Here is a 20,064-nt window from a genome sequence, read left to right on the forward strand (position 1 = left end):
CAGTTTTTTGTATCTTTATTTCACATTTATGAGTTGTAAAATCAATAAGAGGCTCTTTTTTCCCCCCTCCCCACTGCACACGTCTTATGCATTGCAGCATGTTAGTATTGCATGACATGGTTCCCTACATAAGGGCAGACTGGTTGTTATTTTTACTGATGGGTGCCTAATGTGACACGCAGTGATGCCAGTTGAGTCAGTATTTAGCTCCGGCTGATTACTCTCATAGTTCAGAGGACTCAGGGGGGCAATGTGGAGCAGCCTTTTAAATCGATCCGTCAAAGACTAGAAGCCTACTGAGGAGTCATAGACTCTAGATCACGATTCTAGTTGGCGTTCTGTATTTTTAACTGGAGATATAGAAGCCATCTGACTGCTCTGTCTGTGCTCTGTCTCTGCTGTTATTATCAGCTGGAGCATCGGCGTCCTCTTTCCTCTGAGGTCGTGATTATCGTTTTTCTCAGTAAGCAGGTCAGCGGTGCCGTGCCCCCTGGCTCCACTCCAGCTCAAGAACACTGCACAAACAGCATCATTTACAGTATACCCTCAAAACCTGAAGACTGAAAGAGGGGCGTGGGCGGCTGCTCATGTTGTCTGAGAGCATGTATAGATATTTGGATGTATGAATGACATCCTTCCTCTAAAAGAAAAACTGCTTAGAAGGAGACTGCAGCTCCATGGTTTTCAGTGTTTCAGAGCCACTTTTTGAAATAATAATCCATTTGGCCTTTCGAGGAAAATTAAGCTGCATGTTAATGTGGAGTAAATGACCAGAAAATACAGATGCCAGCAAGTCACACATGCCTCTCAGTTGGCAGATGTGCACAGGAGACTCATTGCTGGGTCCCTTATGGGATGGATAATGAACAAATCTGGTAGTTAGTGCTTTTTTTTTTACTTGTAACACACTTTCTTCACACATCACAGCGACCCATTTCCACAGGATCAGATTTACAACCACAGCTGACAGGTAAAGTGTGATATTTTTAAACCATGTGCTTCACTACGTATTTTGATCCCAGATAGAGTGAGGCACCGTCGGCTGTCTGGACCCAGAGGTTGAACCATGTGTGTGCAGATATATTGAAATGTGCATAAATATGCGGGGACCATGCAACACAGCGACCCTGGGCGATATGGTTTCCCCATCAAGATGCAGACAGAAATCTGAAACTGAGGCTGTGGTTACAGCACTGGCAGCTGTCTGTGTTCTCCTCCATGAGAAAATATATTTTGAAGCTGTCATTGTTGTTACTCTGAACTGTCTTCCTGTGCGCTTCTTCCTTACTAGCAGTAAATGCGCTCCCCCACCCTGATGCTTTGACATTGCCCTAGTTTTCTGTCTCTGTTGTAGCGTGTTGTTTAATGTGGCTCTATGATATCTATTCATGGCACGCAGATTTCGTATTCCTTCACTATCTTTCCCTCGGCCTTGTGTTCACGATTAACCTCATTATCTGTTCAGTGATCTTTGTAAAACCTCAGCATTGTGTGTAGGACAGGACAACTCCAGTGTGAAAGGAAAGCAAGGTAAATGTGAGAGGATGGTATAGCTATTTTAAATAGGTCAAACCAGACCACTGCCCTCTTTCTTTTCTCTGTTAACGTGGAGTACAGGCATGGCCGACAGCATTTGCCCTTACAGTACACCTCAGTACTCATGTCATTTGGTGTACTTATGTTTAAAGGCTGGTGTTATACTATATTTTTCTTAATTTCAACAAATCCCATGAAAATACCCAAACCAACAATGTGTTCCACCTCAAAAATACTGTACTTTCTGACTTCTCTACCCTGTTTGTGGCACTCACATCTGCATTTGTTCCTACTGAAGACATCATTTTCTAAAAACAGGTTACAAATATATAGTTTCATTTTTTTATTTTTTTTTATTTTTAAGGCTCAGTAATTTCCTGAAACAGCTGGGCATTGTAGTTTTTAGCAAATGTTACTCCAACAGGAGTAAATAGTGCATTTATTGGTGACTATTTCCTGCCGCAGATTAATACACGCTTGGCGCTCTAGTGAGTATTTATGGCAGCAGTGTATTTGGGATTGAGTTAAAATGAATGAGAGTGCCCTGACTCATTGATATGCTTTTAATAGTTTCATGACAACAATTGAGGTGAATATCAGGCTTTAACTACACAGATAACGCTTTTTACTAAGATAATTGAATTGTTGGTTTTGGTCTTTTTGTGAGATTTGTTGACAAAGAAAAATATAGAATATCCCCCAGCCTTAAACTTTAATTCACACTTACATTCACATGTGGATGAAATAAATACATGAACAAAACAGTGATAAGATTGGGTTGTGACAAATGTAATTAAATTATAATGTTTGTTTTTTTCAGATTTGCTACCAAAGAGCCCAACGGTTTGTTACTCTACAACGGCCGCTTCAATGAGAAACATGACTTCATCGCCATGGAAATCATCAATGAGCAGATACAGCTCACCTTCTCTGCAGGTAGATCGGATATTGGTTTATTCGTTCTTTATCATTATCGTTTAGGCTACTGCAAACATTTTTCTTCAGTTTCATAGCATTTTTGTCCTGAGTGTATTGCAGTTATTCACCTCTTGTTTTCCAGGTGAGACTAAAACTACAGTTTCACCGTACATCCTCGGAGGAGTCAGCGACGGCCAGTGGCATGTGGTGGAGGTCCACTACTACAACAAGGTAAGATCCAGAATAAATTAACAGAATAACTACTCCTCAAACACCATGAATTTGTGGAGACTGTTTTATGATTAGGTTTTCAAATCTTGTTGTCTTTCCAACGCAGAAGAATAACCAGTATAAATGTTTCAGTGTGCACACTGACGAGGGCATTATCTGAAATGATTGCTGGCTTGTTATACCTCTGCATCCTAAATAAATAAATATATAATAAGTGACAACTCTTAATTTTGCTTCTATTTGGATATTGCCAATTATGCTGGTTTAAAGGAATAGTTTGACATTTTGGGACTTATTGGCTTCTTTCAGAGAGTTAGATGAGCCTGTGTGATAAATATGAAGCTACCGCCAGCAGCCGGTCAGCTTGAATAACAGGTAGCTTGCTCTGTCCGAAGATAACAAAATCCATCAACCAGCACCACTAAAATTCACTAATTAGAATCAGAATCAGCTTTATTGCCAAGTAGGTTTACACATACAAGGAATTTGCCTTGGTATTTTGGTGCAAAACAATAAACATAGTAAAAATATCAAGAAAGATAATGAAAGTACTACAGGTCAAGAATCATAAATAGAAAATTGACAATAAGATATTAAAGAATATTCAAAAATATTATAAGAAAATAATAGCAAGTATGCACAATATGACTGTTATTAAAATTACTGTTTGTGAAGTGATTTATTAACATGTTATATATCTCTATTGTTTAAACTGACAAAGACTGAAGTGTAAAAATGACACATTGTAGTTTTACAGGGGATTATGTGCAGATTTTGTTACCTTTGGACAGAGCCAGGCTAGATGTTTCCCCCTGTTTCTAGTCTTTATGCTAAGCTAAGCTAACCGGCTGCTGGTTGTAGCTTCATATTTGCCGTACAGACATGAGAGTGGTATCAATCTTATCATCTAACTCTCTGCAAGACAGCGAATAAGTGTATTTCCCAAAGCGTGAGCATGGTAAACCCTCACTATATTATGATTAGGTTTTTCATTCTGTTCATTTCCTTCTTCTAATTATTATAGAATAGCTGACATACCTTTAGTTAAATTTGTCTGCTGCTTCTCCCCTCAGGTGTAGCAGCACAATATCAGACATAGTTACCGAAGATATTTAGAGTGAAATCAGGTCACAGGTTTGATCCGCTGCAGACGACAGACAGTGTAGTTTTATTGCACTAAAGGCTGCAGTAATAACTGACAGCTGACATGCTTTCTCAATAAAAAGCTTCGTCTTCAGGACATCCATAGAGAACTAACTGTAGTGGGTGCAGACAGCTGAGCACCCTGAGCTGTGTAAGTTTGTTGTACTGCCTCTTTAGTGCTGCTGCTCTGTCAGACTAAAGAATTGCTGCTGACAGGCTGATGATCTGGAAGAGCGCCAACGTGCCAATAGACACTGACGGAGGGAGAGTCTGGGGGGGGGCATTTTTTCCAGACATGCTCAGACTGGACTAAATATATTTTGGCTGATACATTTCTCTGTAAGAACATCACAACAACTCAATCGGTGGAGGAATGTATGGAGCTGTTGTCTCTGCTCTCTCAGTACTTTCCCACCCAGGACCAATACACAGGATGTCACATTTTAGTCTATTGAGGAAGTCACTTTGCATCATAAAGATGTTGCCAGGCAACACCCCCGCTGCTCACATTTTCTATTCAGTGTCTATGATAACATGGCCGTGTCAGATTTTAGCCAGAAGAAGTGATGAAGGGGGAGAATCTTGTCGACTTTTGGATGAAAACTAGTTGCTTCTACGCCAAGAAGATATTATAGTCTCATTAATCACTTTGGTACAAAACCTTTCAATTCAAATGACTCTCTGATTCTTTTGTTGTTTTCCTGACCTTGTAGTTAGCATGTTTGAAGATGACATGATTCTGTTAATGTGAGGTTTGTATGTACAGTACGAGCTTTAGAGCAGATTTCTGACAAGTTAACAAGTGCGACATGTAGATGTTTGCATCTGACTACCAGTTTGATGAACATGAACACGCTGAACAAATGCAGAAGTCTGAAACACCCTTTTCTATGTATCTGGATTTGGTGGCATATAAGTTAATGTATGAAGTGACTCATTAAATGATGATTCATTAAGCGTTAATCACACACTCTTAGTAACTTGATCATTTCTTAATGGTGAGAAACAGGAATTCATGATTTATCCTGCATTAAATCATGAATTATGCATTAGTTATGCATTATATATATTATATATTATGTGTTATATATTACATGTTATATTATATATTTAGACTATATATGTTTTATAAACGTATCGTAAAGTGTAACCAGTGTACTTATTACATATGTGCTCATTATATTGAATACATAGCATCGTTTTAGTACTAAACCTCCTAAAAGTGTCCGGGGTCCAACCTGCAGCTCTAGCTGAACTAATCCTCCCCGTCCTCCTTTAATGTTCCACATCCTGTGAGTCGCTGAGGTAGAAACATGGCTCCTCCCACTGGAGGTATCCCATGGTGGCCTACTCTGACCCGTCCCTGTCCGCAGGGGGTGGGGCAGGGTGAGGTGGGGAGGGGGCATTTTAGATTGAAATGTGGCTTTCAGGATGGTGGGGGACTGTGGAGAATGGCAATGACCGCTGCCTTTGTGTTTGGCTCTGCTTCCTTTGGGACCATGGGCAGTGAATGATGCGGCCCCGGGGAAGGTGCCCCTCTCTCTCTGTTCTCCAGCGAGGACAGAAAAGCGGAGCAGGAGAGGAGCGAAAGGAGGGTAAAGAAAAGCCGAGGGAAGTATTGACTCGGGCTTTGAACGGGGACGCTGCGCTTCAGGGCCGACCCCTCTTGTTGCTATGGTTTTTCCAGTCAATCTTAGATCCCATATTTGTGTTGCTTGCTGCCATGCTCCTCCTGCACAACCCCTGTCACCCTCTGTGACAGGGAACTCATATTCCCATAATCCCCTGTAGCGGCGAGTGAGAGCAGTGTTTAATGTTGTCTTGAGCAAATATGTGCGTTCCAATCAGAGCTGACAGGACGGGGTTTTGTGCAGCAGAAAGACGTCCTGACAGACAGTCATTATTGGAGAGTCAACAGCCGTGACTGATGACAGCAGAGGTCAGTGAATGGAGCGTCCAATCTGGAGCGCTGCCTGTTTCAGAGCTTTCACAGCGAAGGGAAAACCGTGGAAAACAGCATGTCGGATGATTTCACCTTTGGCAAATCACACCGCATGTTTGCTTATTTCATCATTAACAACTCTGTAACAAATTGGCCTCAAGGAGCATCAACTGAAATGTAAAAGCTACCTTCAGTGTGTCTTTCCATCTACTTTTCAGTGTTGAACAGTAAGTGTTGGGACTTCCTGTGGGAACAGTGCTTGATAACAGGGCCCTAACTTCAGACTGAGGAGTAAGCTGGCTAGCATAGTTAGCATGGCCACCAAAATAATGATGACAATAATAAAAACATGAACATCTTGACAGTTTTCATCCTGTATTGTCTAAACTCTGGCAGGCGTTGTAAGATGCTAATGGCAAACCAAAAATATTTTTAAAAAGTCTTCTGTTCCAAGTGCAGTCTGCATTATAATAAATAATTTTTACTGAGCCACAAAACATGATCCATTGTATTTTATTTTATGTTTTAATGGTTTATGCTTTGTTTTAAGTATTTTACTTATATATCTCGACAGATATTGGATGGATGGTCATTAGATTTTGTACAGACGTTCACAGTCCCCAGAGGATGAATCCTAATGACTTTGGTGATCCCCTGACTTTGTATCTCTCTTCACCAGCAGATCAAAGTTTTCACTTATCCTGTAAAATATCTCAAGATCTATTTGATGGATTGGGTCAAAATTTGGCACAGACCTTCGTGATTCTCAATCGTTAAATCCTACTGACTTTGGTGACAATCTCTGACATTTTTTTCTCTACCGCCACCATAAGGTTGGCATTTTTGATTTTGTGTGAAATATCTCAACAACTATTGGATGGATTGCCATGAAATTGTGTACAAACATACATGTCCCCCTTTGGAAGAACTGTAATAACTTTGCTGATGCCTTATCTAGCGCCATCATCAGGTCAAAATGTACATTTGTCTAATACTTTGACCAAATACCTGCAAAACTGACATTCCCATCAGCCTCAGCTGTACTTTAGCATTTAGCTCAATGCATTGCTGTGCCACATACATCGTCACAGAGCTGCTAGCATGGCTGTAGACTCTTAGCATTGTTTACTAGTGTGAGTTAGAACAGAGTACACGTCCTTGTGCAGCTTTTGTCTTTTGGTGAGTTTAAGGCAGTTTTATTCTGTCCTCCTATTCTACGTCTCATTACACTATTTCAGTGTATACAACCCGGCACAATGAATTGACATTTCTGTTTCACCGAGAATGATCAAGTGATTCAGGTGAGGTGTTGTGGTAACATACAGACAGATGAGTTAGGGTTATTATTGGTCTCATCTCATTCACATCACTAACACTCAGCACACTGTTATCACAAGACACAAAGTGAGCGCAGGAATTTAACTAACTGCAGCCTCTCAGTTACAGAGTCATATTATTAGAGGCTCACAGAGATTTAATCTAATCTACTCAATGAGAAAATCATGTGAGAGAAATGTAATTGTGGCAGTGCCTTGGGCTAAAATTATATTTGTCATTACTGTATTGCTTGATGAAGTGTGTTTTGTCTTAATAGATTTTCTATGATAGAGCTGCTAAAGATGTTGCACCAGCCAACGAAATCTACACCATATCTCTAGCTGGGTGATGTTTCTGCAAGCTTTTAAATTAAGGGATCAGACAGCAAAGTTGAGGCTTCATAACAGCAGAGCAGACAAGAAACAGACTCTTTATGTCTGTTTTCAAGCCATCAGCAATGAGCCAGTTCTTCATGTCATCTCTGCACATGAGACGAGCTAATTCCTGCTAAATCCTGTCTGACCAGCTGACAGCTCAGCGGCCCGTCCTCGCCTGCAGGCAGCCGAGTCGGTCACTGCTCCGCTCTCAGCTCAGCTCGCGACACCAGTTTGAACCTACACTTAGGGTTGATATGAGCTCTACGTGACCTCAGAGAAACTGCCCCTATTTGAAAAGAGGTTGCGACCTTTCATTGACAGGATCATCATTCTCTCCCCCGCAGAACCCTCTTCCTTTTGTTGCTCCCCCCATTGATTTCTCAGACAATGAAGAAGATCCTTTGTCGACAGGGATGATGTCCTGCAGAGAGCGAGCTCTTCTCCTGTGTGTGTGCGTGTGCGTGCGTGTGTGTGCATGTGCTTGCCAGCCGCTGCCTCTAGCTCGAGCTGTTATGATATGAATTATTAAAATACTCAACAACAGCGAGCTAAAGATGAACGGGGATTGAACCGAGTGTGATGCAAAAGATCATTTATGTGGTTGTTGTTTCCCAGTTTCAAAGCTCCAGTTTTTAATCTGGCTCATAAAGCTACGTACAGCTTAGCACTGGCAGAGATTCCCAGAAGTTTCTGTACTGCTTTATGGATTAATCCTTTGTTAAATGCAGCAGAATAATGAGATATTTTCATAACAACCTATTTCTGAGTCCTATTTATAAATGCCGGGTGACCAAAATACTTCAGCATCTTAAAAAAAGCAGCACGGCAATACTGTTTATTCTTTTTTTCAGTGTTTCATGATCTTTATGCTTACAAACCTTTTGGGAATTCTCAAATGAACATGACACTACGATAATAGCTTTTCTCTTATCTGTCCGTCTAAATCAATGCTATTTTTACCATTTGTGCTGTGCTGTACTGAACTGCACTATTTCAGATCCTTGTGCATACTGATGAAAACTTATTTAAAAAAATAAACGTTTTTTATGCTCTGATGAATTTTCTCAATGCAAAGGTCAAAAGCACAAAAAACATAGATTGCATTGTTAAAACATTACCAAGAAGCCACAAACAGTTCTCAAGATTCTCAAGTGTACTCAAAGGCTTGAGTGTGCATAATACAGGCAAGGCAACAAGGTATTATGCATTCTTAATCCTCATTGTTTTTACCAAAGCCTCCCAAGAAACACAAGGAAGGCGCTGCATAATTTATCTTGACATTCATGAGTTTGTCTCTCACTCCACAGCCGACCTTAAACCAGGCCGGCCTGCCGCAGGGCCCCTCGGACCAGAAGGTCGTCGTAGTGACTGTGGACAACTGCGACACCTCCGTGGCCCTCAGGTTCGGTCACATGATCAGAAACTACACCTGCTCTGCTCAGGGCAGCCAATCGGGATCCAAAAAGTAAGCCCACAGGAAGTACATCAGCAGAATTATTAGTTCTTTCTTTAAGATATGGAAGATAAATTTTTATTTTGCAACAGGAATTTCATGAATAACCTTTTGCTCTTTGCCTTACATATTCCCTCATTACTTCTGTATTGACTTCAGTAATTTAATTGATTACTTTCTTTGCAGTTGGCTCATTAAGAGAGAGCGTAAACTTGTTTTGAAATGAAGTTCCACATCTCTAGGGTGTTAGCTAAGCTTTGCTTTTTTCCTTTATAGGGATGTTTATCCTTTTTTTCTATTTTCATCTCCAGAGGGAGAAATAATACTGCAAAACTATCTCTGTGATGAATTTTTCATGCGTTCCTCCCCCATTAGTGTTGATGATGTAAAGACTCCGGCTGCGTAAATGTTCATGGGGTTCTACATTTTCAGATCACTGGACCTGACTGGCCCCCTGCTCCTCGGAGGGGTCCCCAAACTCCCAGAGGACTTTCCAGTTCGCAACCAGCAGTTCGTGGGCTGCATGAAGAACCTGCGGATCGACAACCAGCACATAGACATGGCCAGCTTCATCGCTAACAACGGCACTTTGCCAGGTACGTTTTGACCTGCTGTTTGGCATCCTGTGACTGTTTTACAGTCAAACAATGTTATATTGTTAGACCAGCCAAGTGAAAGAGACTGGCAGAGGAAAGGAAATAACAATGAGTATAATGAGCACAGCGGGGTAGTAGAGTAAGTGGGAAATGATCATTGTACCAGCTATGAATAGTTTATTACCCTCTAACTCTTTGCTACTTTGCTGAAATAATGAGGTTGGACAGATCAAACGGATAGATCAACCTCTTTATTTTCTCGCCATCCTAGGATGCTCAGCCAAACAACATTTCTGCAACAACAACCCGTGTCTGAACGGAGGAACCTGTGTGAACCTGTGGGGCTCCTTCAGCTGTGACTGCCCACTCGGATTTGGAGGGCAAAACTGCGAAAGAGGTGAGTGAGTCAAGTAGAAAAGTGCCGGGCATCAGGGTGGAAACGCGTAGACATGAAATGAGACCTGACACGGACTTGTCTGCGGTTTTGACCCGAGACTGTCCTCCATCATTGTGACCTGAGACTGAACTTTTCACCGAATATGAAGCTGTCGTCCATCGGGTCAAAATTAGCAGTAGAGTGGAAACAGTAACAGAAACTCACTATTGCAGAAGATGCTGTGTTTGCATTTAAAAATAACGGGTGGAAAATCAACTGTGTGCACTGCAGTTATTGGTGTTTGTTTGACCTTGACTTGATTTCAGACATAAAAAGCTTGTTGATTAAACTGCAGTTGTTTTAATACCTGATTTATGACAAAATCAGTGTCAATTGTGAGAATCAAGCTGCTTGAGGTTGAATTTTCTCTGGTTTAGATGATGTTGAACTGCTTAAGACTAATTGCGTTTTGACTTTTGAAGACATATGCTGCTTATGTTTCTGTACCCGTGTTCTCCAGTGTCTGTTTTCGTTCCACCTGATCCACTGCAGCTGTTATCTGTGTGATTTATGGTTTACAGCAATTTGAGAAGAGACAGAGGAAAAGAAATGACTCATGTGAACGACTGTGGCAAAACAACACGCCTTTGTTTTCAGCTCGAAGTAGAATGAGTAAAAAAAGATTTAGCACGTTTTGGTGCAGATCAGCTATAAAAGGGAGGAGAAGTTGCTATGCAGAGAAGTAGAGATGGATATTTAAATAAGGACAGATGTGTTGCTATAGTGCATAAGGAGTGTGGAAGTGTGACACCAACAACAGTTTGTAAAATGTATCATAAATATTGATCTATTGGTGTCATCTGGCCTCATGTATACAGGAGGTAACTAGGTGTGGTTAAACTCCAGCATTAACTTACTACACACAGAGCTAATTAATAATAAGTAATTAATCTGAATCTTAATCTGAATCTTAATCTTTTTGTGTAAATTGAAACATTTGACTGAAATTGCACTGCAGTTTGTCTTTGCATCTCACTCCTCTCACCAGCCAACTATGACTGTAACAGTGCATCAGGTTTATTTGCCTTCATTAATCAATCATTTCGATCGGGTGCTTTTCCTGACTTTGTACAGAGACAGCGTAATGAGAGGGAAACCGTTTCACATCAGGCAGAGTGTCCTTTCGTGTCACTTTGTTGATCTGTGAAAGAGCCTCAGAGTCGGTGCATGAGTGAACAAACACCACAACATCCTTCTGATTCATGAACTACACAAATAAAACTACATTTGAAATATTTAAAATTAAACTTTTCACTGCTCCTGCTACTAACAGATTTAGAGTAGTCATTGCGTTTTTTAAAGATCCCCCCAGACATGTTTTAAGTCATATAAAAATACTCTTTAATTTAAAACTACTGCTTTGAATAATAATTTATGTCTGATATATTTTTTCCACAAAAAAACATTCCCCCTTCTGCAGATGAATGTATAAACAGATTTCTAGTGTCAAACTCTGCACGTATCATTCTGCAGAGTGAAGCTCAAACATCACTGTCAGCAAACAAGAAGAAAAACACATTTTCGACACATTTTTGAGTGGAGGGGGACTAATCATATCACATTTTAAATTTCTACCTCAGTGTCCTTGTATCTCATTCCCCTGAATTACCAGTACAGGTGATGGTTTGTAAAGCCAATGATCTGAGCTTTCTGGGAACACCTGATTTGATTTCAGACAGCTACAAAAAGCTTGCAGATTGCTAAGTAAGTAAAGCGTCTTTATGTCTGATAAACTGAGAGAATCTTTTTTTAGCTGGCATTACTCGGACGTGATCAGAGAATATACTGGACTTGCTGGTTGACACTAATGACTCACTGTCTCATGCCGCCTACTGTGAAACTCTCTCCTTATTTATCTGCATCACTCCCTCCTCCTTCTTACTCTCTCCTTACATTTTATCTGCTTTTTAACATCTTTTTCCTGTAGTTATGGCCAGCCCGCAGCGCTTCCTGGGTAACAGTCTGTTGCAGTGGAACAACATGGCGGCAACGGTGGCCTCTGTCCCGTGGCACGTAGAGCTCATGTTCCGCACACGTCAGGCCAACGCTACGCTGCTGCACATCTCCGCTGGCCTGCAGCACAACCTCACACTGCAGGTGAGAGCAACATATAGTAACACCTCTTCTCGCTGCACATGGATACACGCAAACACACTTTCTGGCTACGTTCGGGTCTCCTTCTGTTTGAGGCCAAGTTGCATCAGACATTATTTTGCTCCACAGACAGTTTTGCAGTCGCTGAAATGTTGCAATGCACAGCAATGTCAGTTTATCCTGAAGGGGAAACTTTTAATTAGAAAATAACCAGAATTCTGTAGAGAGTGAAAACATATTTCTTCATGGGTGTGAGGTCCAGTGAGAGCATGACATCAGTCCTCACCTGAAGTTTACAAAAGATAAAACATTGTAGGATTGAGGCTCCACCTGTTGGCCATCTGAGTAGCAGCACGTCACCGAATATCAGAGGACGTTGAGACAAATCCAAATGATCAGACATTGTAACATCTGAGGCATTTTCAGCCCCGTGTTCAGCTACTTTTCGAGCTTGTCTAGACTGGCGTCTCTTTGATGTTACATAACTGTCCGATAATCTATTTCCAGCCCTGCACACCTATGATGTGCAGCAATTCAAAGTTTGAACTTTGACTGTTTGAGTGTGCAAAAAAAGACTGCCAGAGCTGGATGTTTCTGTTCATCATGTGATGCAGTGCTGATTCTTGGTGGTCTTTTTTTTCCCCTCTGCTCTCCTCTGTTATTGAACATCGGTTCAATCTCCCTCCTGCTGTTTCTTCCCCTCTCCCTGCCTTTGTAGCTGCGCGGGGGGAGTGTGTTGATGGGGCTGCACAGAGGGGAAGACTCAACTCTCTCCCGCGTGGAGGAGGTGCTGGTGAACGATGGAGACTGGCATCATTTGCAGCTGGATATTAGCACTTTGGGGGGAGCAGCGAGCCACCACAAAGCAGTGTTGTCTTTAGACCAGGGACTCTACCTGGTGAGTTGTTGTATCCTAGCTGCTGTAAATCACCATGAATTATATTCTTGTAGTTTTGCCGCCATAAAATCTGTGTTGTGCATCTTTTCAGGCCAGTATGGAGGTGGACGGGAAGCTGCGAGACTCCAAGCTGAAGACTGTGAGCATTGGTGGTTTGGCAAGGCCTGATGGGAAAATTCAGCATGGCTTCCGTGGCTGTATACAGGTCCGTCCCTTCTGTAGACTCCATTCATATCAGTATTTGTGATCAAAAAGAAAGCAGACAAGTATTTCAGTGAGCAACTCAAGGTAAAGCAAACTACATGTTGAAATATGGTCAGTAAAAATCTGTTGAAATAATGAAACAATGTGTAACCTGTAAATAAAAAAAAAACACTTTTCAACCAGATTTGACCCACTTTTAACCCAAATACTTGCCTTTTGACTTGAAAATCATGCTCACTCAGCAGTGTTTGAAAAACGTTTTAACTTCTTGAGCTGATGATGGAGTGCAGGTAGACATCTACTGCATAACACACACAATTTACACAGTCGGGTGCCTCAAAGTGTTTTTTAGACACACCCGACAAAGTAACCCGTGTTTGCAGCACATTCCCGGGGCCTGTTTCATCAAATCTGCAACATGCAAAACATGAGATAATTTTCCCTTGCACTTATTTTGAACATTTCACTCAAAACAAACACCATACTGGATGCGTATATGTGTTGGTTTGTTTGCCTGCAGGGTCTGCGTGTGGGCGGGGCTCTGAGTCTTTCTCAGGCGAGGAAGGTGAACGTGGAGCCGGGCTGCAGCGTGCCCGACCCCTGCAGCTCCAGCCCCTGTCCTGTCAACAGCTACTGCAGCGACGACTGGGACAGCTACTCCTGCACCTGCCTCACTGGTCAGTCTGCCTACATGTTCAGAAAACCATGGTCGTAACATGCAGGGCTGGAAGGTTACTTAAAATGCTTAGTATTCCAATAAACATTTGATAAAGCAACACCAAGCAAATTGTTACAAAATATTTTATAATTTTATAATATTTTCTGTAAAAACACACTGCAATTTTTGCTCTAGTGTCACAGTTATCCTTTTATACATAATCCTTTCTTCTTATCCCTGCTTACCAGTTTACTGGCAATACCCATGTTGTGAGATACAGCCACTTATTTTCCTTATTTTCACCTAATTTTTTTACAGGCTACTTTGGCACCAACTGCACTGATGTATGCTCATTAAACCCCTGTGAGCACGAGGCAACGTGCACCAGGAAGCTGAGCTCCTCTCGTGGTTACACCTGCGACTGTCCCAGCAACTACTTTGGCCATTACTGCGAGAAAAAGTAAACAGTTTTCCACATTTATTTTAAACTGTGTGTATTGATTGTGGTTCTTCTTGTGGTGTGTGCTTTATTACTCTCGTGGTAAACTGATAATGTGTATGTCTACAGGACCGATCTGCCGTGTCCCAGAGGCTGGTGGGGTCACAAGACCTGCGGCCCCTGTAACTGTAAGACAGACAAGGGCTTCGACTCTGACTGCAACAAGACGAGTGGAGAGTGTCGGTGCAAGGTGAGCGTGCTGACCTGCAGCTTTGATTCATCACTCTGTAACGAACAGACAACTGTGAGGATGCATAATGTTAGAAATGAACATCAAAAGCGATGTCTAACTTCCATACGACATACTAATAACATACAGTAGGGACTGTACAATAATTGTCAATCACTGAAATCGATGTATTTTTTAAATTTTCTTTCTATTGACTTTTAAAGAGCATGAACAAGAAAAAAGTGGGGGTTATTAATATAAGATAATAATAATAAGATTATAAATAAATATATAATTAAAATAACACATAGCACATACACAAGGCATGTTTATGATACATATTTAAGTCTGGTCTCAAGGCTGAAAAGTAAATAAGGGATTAATAAATGTAAATAATCCATTTAATAATCCATTCACCAGGTATTTCTTTATTCGGCCATTTTCTTTCTTTCTTTTGTTATTTAAAATGTATTTAGTTTCCCAAAATTCAATTTAAATAAAGTTTGTCTACCGATATAAGATAAAAGCTTTAGTATCACAAGAGATTTCGCTATAAAAATGTCCTAAAGGGCCATTAACATAACTAAGCCAGTCTGTAAGCAAAGGCACATACACTGACTTTCACTGTTGTCTCGTCCTTCAGCAGCCAGATGTTTCTGAACAAGCAGCTGCAGCTTGTCGTAGCTCTCAGGTGGAAATATATGGGCATATATGAAAATGAAGGAGGCTGGTATGGAAAAATGTATTTTAAAAAATTGTTAATCAGTACTCCCTTTCTCCAATCCTGTTTCCAGGATAACCACTACCGTCCTGAAGGTAGCGACACCTGCCTGCTGTGTGACTGCTACCCGGTCGGCTCTTTCTCCAGAGCATGTGACCGAGAGAGCGGCCAGTGTCAGTGTAAACCCGGTGTCATCGGACAGCAGTGTGACCACTGTGACAACCCCTTCGCTGAGGTTTCTCCTAACGGCTGTGAAGGTCAGAATACATCATACCACTGTCAAGTTACTGTAATGCTTAATTTATAATCCCCTTCATTATAGCTACAAATATATTGAATAATTTTCCATTTTTATCCTCATCATCTCCCTGCGTCTCTCTCCTCTCCTTCCTCCTCCATCCCTCTCAGTAATCTATGACAGCTGCCCTCAGGCCATCGAGGCTGAGATCTGGTGGCCCAGGACTAAGTTTGGTCTCCCTGCAGCAGTTCCCTGTCCCAAGGGAACGCTCGGTATGATGGTTTTTCAGGCAGCTCGTCAAATTACCATATAATAATGGCAATATATGAAACTCGCCTCAAGCCCTCTTTCAGCTGCAGTCTATTCCTCATCTCTCAAGTGATAACTCTCCCTCTCTCTCTCTCCTCCTTCTCAGGCACAGCGATCCGCCACTGTGATGAGCACAAAGGCTGGCTGCCTCCCAATCTCTTCAACTGTACCTCCGTCACCTTCAGCAAGCTGAAAGCCCTGGTGTGTAGTTTCTCTCTCAGTCAGTTTTAAAATTAACGTTGTAAAATCCACAATAACAACCTCAATGTGAAGGACGTGGAGAAAGAAAAAGATTTTGATGCTAACACCATCATAGTTTATTATGTTAGCATGCTAACATTTGCTAATTACCTCAACGTACAGCTGAGGCTGATGGGAATATCAGGTATTTGGTCATAAACCAAAGTATTGGACCAACTGAAAATTTGAGCCAAAGTTATTACACTTCATCCTGAGGGGGACGTGAACGTCCGAACCAAATTTCATGGCAGTCCATCCAATAGTTGTTAAGACAGTTCACACAAAAACCTCAGAGGAAAAGTCAGGGGATCACCAAAGTCATTAGCATTCATCCTCTGGGGAACATTAATATTTCACTGCAATCCATCCAATCGGTGTTGAGATATGTCAGTCTGGACTGACCAACAAGACATTGCCATCCCTAGCAAGCACGCCACCAGCATGGCTAAAAATATGTTTCACCAGTGAAGAATCTACAAGTTACTAAATGGTTGTATTTTCCTGTCTTTCTGCCAGTCTGAAAAGTTTTCCCGTAACACGTCGCTCTTGGACTCTGGACACGTTCAGCAGACAGCAGCCATGTTGGCCAACGCCACCTTGCACACAGAGAAGTACTACGGCAGCGATGTGAAAGTAGCATATCGGCTCACGCAGAGCCTGCTGCAGCACGAGAGCAACCAGCAGGGCTTCAACCTCACAGCTACACAAGACGTCCACTTCACTGAGGTGAACAACCACAGATATATATATATATATATCTACTGGAAACTTCATAACACTGCATGAAAATAAAATAAAAACAATAGATTGTTGCAGTTTTGGCAGCAAACAAAATTGGTTTATAAACAGGAAGCCAGTCCTGCCTGGTGGGACTTCACAGCCTTTCATGCTGTGTCTGCAGGGAATACATCACACTTCATTTCACTATCCGCTGTGGCATCGTGTCACACTAAACTCTCGCTGTTTTCTGACAGAATCTGGTCCGTGTGGGCAGCGCCATCCTGTCTCCAGACACACGGCCGCACTGGGAGCTGATCCAGCACTCGGAGGGCGGCACGGCAGCACTGCTGCGCCACTACGAGGAATACGCAAACACACTGGCACAGAACATGAGGAAGACCTACCTCAGCCCCTTCACCATCATCACACCACAAATAGGTGAGCATTTTACCTGGGAGCACAAGCTGTGACAAGCTAACAGCCATTAAAGACTGTAGAGCTTCTTTATTGCGGATCGAAATGTTAATTAAACATTAATGTATTTAAGTTCAGTTTGAAATTTGCAGTTTATGAGCACATGCTGTTTTGTAATTTAAGTTTATTATTAACTTTACAAATGTGGCCATACAAAGTGCTAATACAAATAAAATATGACAAACCAATTAACATAAAAAGTACAAATAAAATACAACATAAATACAACAAAATGGAGCAGCACATTTTCTCAGCAAAAATAGTCTTATATTTACTTCCTATTATGTTTCCTTCTTCATATAAATTGAAAAGTTAGACTAAACTTCATTATTCAGTATTTCATAATTCCTTGATAATTACTAATCTTTGTGAACTTTCAAAAAAGACTGTTGTTAATTTCAACCATCCATCAGAATCAGCCTTTGTGTTTGTCAGATATCTTGTTTTGTCCGACCAACAGTCCAAAACTAACCAGAAATATTCAATTTATTATCACCAAAAACAATAAAAAAAACCAGTAAATCCTCACAATTGAGAAGCCAGAACTAGGGAATGTTTGGCATTTTTAATTTAAAAGTGACTTGAAAGATTATTAAAACAGTTGCCAATAATTTTTCTGTCAGTTGACCAATCAACCAACCAAAAAAGTAAGAGTGTCCGTCCTATCAGCACTGTAACGACATGGTAATTTTTTTAAGGCTGAATCTGATATTTTTTGGACTCACTATATTTAAAATTTGACTGATTCTGACAAAAAAGAGAAATAAATACAATTGTATTTAAATAAAATAAAGGGATTTTGTATTTCATTTAACTCATGCCAGTGAGGAGAGGCTTTGACTTGTAGAGAGATAACATTTACAGAAAATACTGTATAATTCAACAGTTTAATGAGAAATGAAATGTTGATGACAAGGTGTCCATTTTTAACAGCAGAGCTCTCTGACCCTTCCTGTGTGTGCTTTTCTCCACAGTCATCTCCGTGGATCGTTTGAAAAAGATGAATTTTGCCGGAGCCAAACTCCCGCGGTACCAGTCCCTGAGGGGCCCACGTCCTGCGGACCTGGAGACGGCTGTCACGCTGCCCGATTCGGTCTTCCAACCACCTGTGGACACCAAGGGCCACAGACACCTGGATGTCTTCCCAGAGTCCTCGCTGAGGAACCGCTCAGCCAACAGGAAGAGACGCCACCCTGACGACAGCCAGCAGGACGCCATCGCCAGTGTGATCATCTTCCACAGCCTGGCCTCGCTGTTACCAGAGAGCTACGATCCTGACAAGAGAAGTCTGCGGTAAGAGCGATAAATAACATGAAGCGCTGTGACCAGAAAAACAAATGCTTCAGCAATCTTTTTTGGCATTTTTGCATTGATACAACAGAAATAGGTGGGAAATGGCGGAAGTGGCAGAATTTTCTTGACAATCCCCATCAAGGTCCAAATGAAGAGACTTTTATTTATTGTCTTTCTATTCACTTTGATCACATTAAATCCAGATTTTTTTTTAACTCATCTAGTTTGGCTGGTAGAGCTTAGTTTCAATGAATGTCTTAGATTCATCAGAAAACTTTTATCCAAAGTAAATTGTCCTGACAAGCTGAAAGTTGCACATGATGTCCATGATATAGTTCATTTTCACTGTGTCTAGAGTCTACAGAATTAAAACTGTTTCCTGGATTTTTGCCTTTAATCATGTGTCTTTTATGTTTTCATTTTCATCAGGGTGCCAAAGCGTCCGGTCATCAACACACCGGTGGTCAGCATCACAGTCCACGACAACGACGAGCTGCTGCAGCACACGCTGGACAAACCCATCACCGTGCAGTTCCGTCTGGTCACCACCGAGGAGCGCTCCAAACCCATCTGTGTTTTCTGGAACCACACCATACTGACACACACACACACACACACACACACACACACACACACACACACACACACACAGAGTTAGTTGATGATGAAACTATAAACTGGATGTAGTTATGTTAACACTTTGTGTTTTATGTCAGTGCTGGGAACGGAGGCTGGTCAGCAAAGGGCTGCGAGGTGGTTTTCAGAAACAGCACCCACATCAGCTGTCAGTGTTATCACATGACCAGCTTCGCCGTGCTCATGGACATCTCCAGGAGAGAGGTGAGTGACACTAAAACGTTTAGCTTCACCAAAACCACAGATATCATTACTCTGTTCTCTAACTCAAACTTTTCTCTCCTTATCGTGATGCTTGTGTCAGAACGGAGAGATTCTGCCAATCAAAATCCTGACGTGGAGTACAGTGGGAGTGACGCTGAGCTTCCTCTTCCTCACCACGATCTTCCTCCTCTGTCTGAGAGCCATGCAGTGCAACAAGACCAGTATAATCAACAACGGAGCCACCGCTCTTTTCCTCTCCGAGCTCATCTTCATCCTGGGCATCAACCAGGCAGACAATCCGGTAATCAGTTAGTTTCTGTTTTCCATCTATTTTACTTCGTTGATAATGTTTTAAAGAGTTTCTCACTCTCTTTGCAGTTCTTGTGCACCGTCATCGCCATCCTGCTGCACTTCTTCTACCTCTGCACTTTCTCCTGGCTCTTCCTGGAGGGGCTGCACGTCTACCGCATGATCAGCGAAGTGCGAGACATCAACTATGGACCCATGAGATTCTACTACCTGATTGGCTGGGGAGTTCCCGCCTTCATCACAGGTCTGAACCATCATAATGTCACTTAAGGTTCCTGCATCCAATTTTTGTTTTGTTGTATCTTAAATCTGTAAAAGCAGCAGGCTACAACTTGATTCACCACCATGCCAGTTATAAAAATCAACAATCAACAATGTAGAGGCATAAAATGTAAAAGAAATTTAAAGAAAATTGTCAGTTAGGTTTTTTCAAAATTATCGATTTATTT

At 41.5% G+C, this 20,064-nt stretch overlaps 1 protein-coding gene across 3 annotated transcripts in view; it reads left to right on the top strand.

Annotated features, from left to right (window-relative positions):
- The window catches only part of celsr2 (cadherin, EGF LAG seven-pass G-type receptor 2), a 67,556-nt gene that overhangs the window by 38,330 nt on the left and 9,162 nt on the right, over positions 1-20,064 (top strand). For all 3 annotated transcript variants that reach the window (XM_044213727.1, XM_044213738.1, XM_044213746.1), the window contains exons 4-24: positions 2,357-2,472; positions 2,597-2,685; positions 8,772-8,929; positions 9,350-9,513; positions 9,785-9,910; positions 11,877-12,046; positions 12,762-12,941; positions 13,033-13,146; positions 13,666-13,822; positions 14,122-14,263; positions 14,372-14,492; positions 15,266-15,449; positions 15,601-15,702; positions 15,846-15,940; positions 16,496-16,705; positions 16,954-17,137; positions 18,148-18,466; positions 18,896-19,063; positions 19,183-19,306; positions 19,407-19,607; positions 19,685-19,859. In XM_044213727.1, coding sequence (XP_044069662.1) covers positions 2,357-2,472; positions 2,597-2,685; positions 8,772-8,929; positions 9,350-9,513; positions 9,785-9,910; positions 11,877-12,046; positions 12,762-12,941; positions 13,033-13,146; positions 13,666-13,822; positions 14,122-14,263; positions 14,372-14,492; positions 15,266-15,449; positions 15,601-15,702; positions 15,846-15,940; positions 16,496-16,705; positions 16,954-17,137; positions 18,148-18,466; positions 18,896-19,063; positions 19,183-19,306; positions 19,407-19,607; positions 19,685-19,859 — 3,299 coding nt within the window. The remainder of the gene's footprint in view (positions 1-2,356; positions 2,473-2,596; positions 2,686-8,771; positions 8,930-9,349; positions 9,514-9,784; positions 9,911-11,876; positions 12,047-12,761; positions 12,942-13,032; positions 13,147-13,665; positions 13,823-14,121; positions 14,264-14,371; positions 14,493-15,265; positions 15,450-15,600; positions 15,703-15,845; positions 15,941-16,495; positions 16,706-16,953; positions 17,138-18,147; positions 18,467-18,895; positions 19,064-19,182; positions 19,307-19,406; positions 19,608-19,684; positions 19,860-20,064) is intronic.

Source organism: Siniperca chuatsi, linkage group LG2 (assembly GCF_020085105.1).
Source record: "Siniperca chuatsi isolate FFG_IHB_CAS linkage group LG2, ASM2008510v1, whole genome shotgun sequence".
NCBI lineage: Eukaryota > Metazoa > Chordata > Actinopteri > Centrarchiformes > Sinipercidae > Siniperca > Siniperca chuatsi.